The sequence below is a fragment of the Protobothrops mucrosquamatus genome, unplaced genomic scaffold (genome assembly GCF_001527695.2).
Source record: "Protobothrops mucrosquamatus isolate PMUCROS unplaced genomic scaffold, P.Mucros_1.0 scaffold6616, whole genome shotgun sequence".
Classification (NCBI taxonomy): domain Eukaryota; kingdom Metazoa; phylum Chordata; class Lepidosauria; order Squamata; family Viperidae; genus Protobothrops; species Protobothrops mucrosquamatus.
The window spans coordinates 12,327-18,277 of NW_015392438.1; the positions used below are offsets into that span (position 1 = coordinate 12,327).

A 5,951-nucleotide genomic window follows, 5' to 3' on the forward strand; every position below is an offset into this window, starting at 1 on the left:
GAGTATGAATCCAGAGTTTTTATTCTGTTAGAGGGAGCATCCAAGCAATGTAACAGAGCTGTATTTACAATACCTCTAAATCAAGTAAAGTACCAGCGACACCTGTTTGGTCCCTTCCACATTGTAGTCTTCTGGTCCTCTGACTGAGGAAAAACTGGGTTATATTTTATATTTTTGGGAGTTAGGGTTGACAGGCTGTGTGCCATTTACTGAAAAAAGAATATCTTTCAAGTCAACAATGAAGAATGACTATATAAAAATACTAACCGTGCCAAAAAATCAAGTGATTCTTCTACATAGTCCAAAGCTTTCCCATCCAGATAGTTAGCAAGAACAGACTTTGCCATCATGAGATAACATTCTCCCAAACCTGTTTTATTTTTTTTAAAAAAAAGATTGTTAAGGTATAGTAATATTACAAGCAAACATACATTAAGCATAAGGTATCCAATGTGGGAAAATATTTGATATGGCTGTTAATTAAAATAAAATGTGGGGGTACATAGGAACAGAAATGTAATAATCAATAATTAAATCCATAAAATAAATTGAGGGGGAAATATTTTCAACTTTTTAAAATTTTCCATTTGAAGTACAGAATGAGAAAAAGGGAATTATTATTTTAGAGAGTAAGAATTAGATTTAAACATGTTGAAAGTGATTTTACGAGCAATTTACTCATTTCCCATGCTTAGGTGACTCAACAGTTCCTTGCATAATTAAGGCAACCAAATAACTATTCCTGTAATTTTTGAAAAATCACATATTTTATTAAGTTTAGAAATGGCTAGAGAAAAGGATTGGAGGCAGTGAAATATGTTGAGTGGGAAACTATATTGAAATAATAGCTTAGTAATAAATATATTGCACATAAAATATATAATTACCTTTCAGTGCAGGGACATAATCTTTTGATTTCTCCAAAATATGCTGATATTCTGCAATAGCCTCTTTATATTTCCCAAGAATTTGCTCAATTGCAGCAGCCTTATAAATACTATATATAGACTTGGGGTTCAGTTCTCTTGCCTTTCGGAATGACTTCAGGGCTGTTGTGTAGCCTCCTCGACTTAGATAGGCCTCTCCTAGAGCTTCCCAACAATTGGGGTCCTTTGGATCTGCTCGCAGAGCTGCCTGCAAACTAGACACATTGAAAACCCAGTAATGAGTTCATAAACAATATTCTATGCAATTAAAAATGTTTTATTTACAATATTCTATAGTGCGACTCTGCTAAAGGCAAATAGAGCACCAAATAAAAATTCTCACATCTGTAAGGCTACATGATATTTATAAACTATTTATAGACCATTTGTTGAGACAACACCAAAACCAAAGTCCTATTGTGGTATTTATGCAAAATCTGATTATTTGGGCTAACCTGTATTTATAGAGCAGCTAACAGTTAATTTTGGAAATAAAAAAATCAGCATCATGATGATTTTGTTTGGGCTCATAGAGGAGCTCAATATAAATGTCTTTATATTATATTTATATTATAGTTATATTATATTATCTTTATATTATAAATGTCTCTATACATATGTTGTTCATAGTATGTTTAGGTGTGTGTCATGTATGTGTTTCACTTTGAGAGCGGGCAACTAAATTTCATTTTTGATGTGTGCCATTGTGCCCACAGTATAAAAATGACAATAAAGGTTATCTTATCTTATACCAAACAGACAATACTGAACTGTAAAAACTTAAATCTAATACTAATTAAAAGAATATATAAAATATATTAAATAATAATTAATAAATAATAAAATAAAAAGAATATATTTCCAACATTCTTTTTTAAAAAGCTTCAAGACACCACACTTTTAACTGGTATTTAGATTATGCAATTACCCAAAGAGAAGTAGCAGCAACCTCTAATACAGCAACCTCTAATACAGTGATGGCGAACCTTTTAGAGACTGAGTGCCCAAACTGCAACCCAAAACCCACTTATGCATCGTCAAGTGCCGGGTGGGTGTGGCCCATTGGGTGGGTGTGGCCCATTGGGTGGGTGTGGCTGCAGTGGTAATGACAGACTGGGTGGGACTAAAAAGTTCAATCAATCAATTCCAACTTTGCACGATCTTTTTTTTTCTTGCGAGAAGTTGAAATTGACTGATTGAACCTTTTTTTTTTTTTTTGTACACGGCAGCGGCGGCCTAAAGCGAAAAGGTTTCATAAAACCCAGCTGAAGGCCTAGGACTGGGGCAACAGCACGCATGCCCACAGAGAGGGCTCTGAGTGCCGCTTCTGCCACCCGTGCCATAGGTTCGCCACCACTGCTCTAATATCTAGAAGTACTATCTGGGAGAGGGTAAACATTTTCTCTGTGCCTAGAAGAACTGCTCCATAATATTCCACTGACATAAGACAAAGGAGCGCACTGTTTTATACAAAAGACTTCTAATGATTACTGCATTCTAGCACCAAATAGCAACATTCACAGAGAAAAAAAGGGGTTGCTTTTTTTTAAAAAAAAGAAATGTGCACAGATATCATCAGACTACCAGTTAAGCTTGCCTTCTGCATAAAATAACAAAATGCAATTTGTTAAATGTTCTTACTCTGCCACGGCTTGCGAATGTTGTCCCACTTTTAGATAATAAAGTCCTCGGCGAAGCCAGGCCCATTTTGCTCTCCCAGCACTTGCTTGTTCTGTTACCTCTTTCAAGATGGCAAGGGCAGTTTCCTAACACACACAAGCAAAATATTATGAAAGATTTGTTATGGGGCATATAATTGAGAAAAATAGAACAAAGATAAGAACAGCATTCTCAGAGTATTTCTTACATTTCCTACTGTAGAATTAAAAGCAAACCCTAAAAGATTTCATTTGTGAGAACCACACACAGCTTAAGCTTATCTAGAAGCTACACTTGTATTCCTCTGGACAGAAACAAAGGCTGATTTTAATTTCAAACTAATGCTAAAAATATTGCTAAATTCAAAAGTGCTAGCATTTCCCAACAATGGGCTATAGTAATTCATTGCTACATTCATTCTTATTATGTATCCGTAATTATAAACCCGTTCCATGTTACTGAGAATATGCCAACAGCAACCACAGTTTGATTTAAGAAATAAAGTTGGCTTTGCCAGTTTTTGTCAAATTGTTATAATAAGTAAAATTACTATGCCTTGCATTGCTATCAAAATTATGAGGCATAAAAACATTCGTCCAGACAGCTCCCTCTATTGCCTGAAAAATAATAAAAATGCCAGGTAAAAGGAAAAAAAACCCTAAACCATTATTTGTCTCTTTGCAACAGCAACAACATAATGCAAAGGTCAGATTTCACACAAAGAATGTCTCCCAATAATGGCAATATTTTCTATAAATTGTTCACAACTAATATCTATGCTATATTACTCTATATTAAATAGTACCTAAATCCACAGCAGGAGCAAATTTAGAAAAAACAAGTAAAGGAAGCAAATGGGATAGCAAAATTAGTCTGGGTAAGTGAAAGTGTGATACAGCCTATTCAGGGCCTTATTATTGCATCTGAAAGACAGAGGAACAAACACAGCAGAAATGTAGGAAGTGTCTGCTATATTGTATGCTAGAAGTTTCTGATTATAGGTAGTCCTCGACTTATGACAATTGAGCCCAACACTTCTGTCATTAAGTGAGACATTTGTTAAGTTAGTTTTGCCCCATTTTACTACTTATCTTGCCTCAGTTATTAAATGAATCACTGCAGTTGATAAGTTAGTAACTCGGTTGTTAAGTGAATCTGGCTTCCCCATTGACTTTGCTTGTCAGAAGGTCACAAAAAGTGATCACATGAACTTGGGAAACAGCAAAGGTCATAAATATGAACCAGTTGCCAAGCCTCTGGATTTTGATTTTATGATCATGGGGATGCTGCAAAAGTTTTAATTGTGAAAACTAGCCATAATCACTTTTTTCAGTGCCGTTGTAACTTTGAATGGTCACTAAATGAACTGTTGTACGTCGAGGACTACCTGTATACCAAAATCACCAAGACCTGTGAGAAACATTTGGGGATGAGGAGAAGTAACCTGGAAGCTCTAAGGTAAATTTCTTGATTTATAAATTTTGTTAATTTTCCATCATAACCTCTTTTTTATACAGACTTTATACAACTTTTTTGTTTACTGATACATTACAAAGTGCAAATGAGATATACCCTACCAAGTCTCCAAGCTCAGTGCTCAAGTCCACTACTGCTGCTCCAGTAACACCATCTGTTTTATCTCTTTCAAAAGCCTTTTTATAGCAGCCAAGAGCTCTGTTTTTATCTCCAGCTACATCTCTGTAATATTGACCTAAATAATGGAAAGCATCTCCCATGAAATTGTCCAGTTTTGCTGCCTGTTAAACAAATATCACAATATTACCATTTATTATTTGCATTTGTACTAAAACAGTTTTGATGTATACAATAGAAATAAAAAATGAAATATGCCAAGCGGTACCTTTTGTATCAATGTAATTCAAAACACAAATGCAATGAATTTTGGCTACAGGAACTTGGATAATTGAGGAAGCAGCTTCTGCCACATGAAACTATCTACACATTAAAATAATTATTGGAGACCTTCCTCATAGTACTTTCGTTCTTACGAGTAAGGTAGATGATGACCAGAAGGTGGGTTTTCTTGGTTTAAAATGATTTTTAAAATTACTCTTTTAAAAAACCCTTACTTTTTCATTCTGGAACTGAGATTTTAGTTTTTTAAAACTAATCCATTCTTTACTATTGTAATCCATTAATACACATTATATTTTAATGATATTTTTGGGAGTAGCAAGGCTGAAGGGTTGCGTATATAAATCTTCTACTGTATAGAACTGATAGAAACAGACTTAGTTTAAACCCTACAAAGACAGAACTGTTGTTAATCCACAAGCATCTGGATGATCTGGAAACATCAACTCCTCTTGATAGAGTCATGCTCCCCTAAAGAGCAGGTCTCTTTCAGCTCCTGCTTGAACAGCAAGTGGAAGCCATGGGCAGGATTTTGGGACAGTTACAGATTAACTTACCAGAAAACCCTTCCAAAAGAGCCTAATCACTATGCAAGTAGATTACTACAATAAGCTCTACATGGGGCTGCCTTTAAAGATGACATGAAGATGCAATTGTACAAAATGCAGCAGTCAGGCTGCTATTGGGGAAACCAAATGCTGCAAAATTACATCCATTTTGAGGATAATACTTACTGCCAGTAGTCTTCTGGACCTATTTTAGAGAATTGGTTATCATCTATACAGTGTTTCTCAACCTTGACAATTTTAAGGCATGTGGACTTCAGCTCCCAGAATTCCACAGCCAGCATTGCTGGCTGTGGAATTCTGGGAGTTAAAGTCCACATGCCTTAAAATTGTCAAGGTTGACAAACACTGATCTATAAAGCCTTAAGTGGAATAATATGGGGATATTATCAGGGACTCCCTTCCCAAGTATGATTTTGCTCATTTGGTCTGAATACTTTGAGTTCTAAGCCTCCTTTCCCCTCATGAGGAGCATGGAAGGATGGAATATTATGGATTTTTGTTTTCTCTTTTCTTTGTGCACCAATATATTGTGATTTGGGAGGTACAAAATAATAAATGACTAAACAAATTAAATAAAGAAGGTTCAAAAGAACAAATCATCTGATTCACTCTTTCTTAATTATATAGTTCTTTAAACCTGCCAAAGTACATTTCTCATGAGTAGCCACTGGATTACACCCTTTGTTCTAAAAGAAAATTTGAATATGCTTTATTTTGTATTTCTATCACCGAGACCTGGTTGGGCATGGAAGGGGGAGTTCCCCTTGTTGATCTATGCCCACCAGGTTTCCAGGCATTCCATCGGCCGAGAGCCCGGGGTAGGGGCGGTGGGGTGGCGGTCATTATAAGGGAGAGCCTATGTCCAAGGGAGGCCACTGTGCCTCAGATAGACGGTGTGGAGTCCCTCCTTGTGAAGTGGGGA

At 35.9% G+C, this 5,951-nt stretch overlaps 1 protein-coding gene across 1 annotated transcript in view; it reads right to left on the bottom strand.

Moving 5' to 3' along the window:
* LOC107300301 (tetratricopeptide repeat protein 37-like) overlaps nt 1–5,951 on the bottom strand; it is a gene marked incomplete at its 3' end in the record, with an annotated part of 23,985 nt that overhangs the window by 12,320 nt on the left and 5,714 nt on the right. The window contains exons 5-8 of the mRNA XM_015829637.1: nt 4,163–4,342; nt 2,568–2,692; nt 888–1,141; nt 268–370 (exon numbers count right to left, since the gene is read on the bottom strand). Coding sequence (XP_015685123.1) covers nt 268–370; nt 888–1,141; nt 2,568–2,692; nt 4,163–4,342 — 662 coding nt within the window. The remainder of the gene's footprint in view (nt 1–267; nt 371–887; nt 1,142–2,567; nt 2,693–4,162; nt 4,343–5,951) is intronic.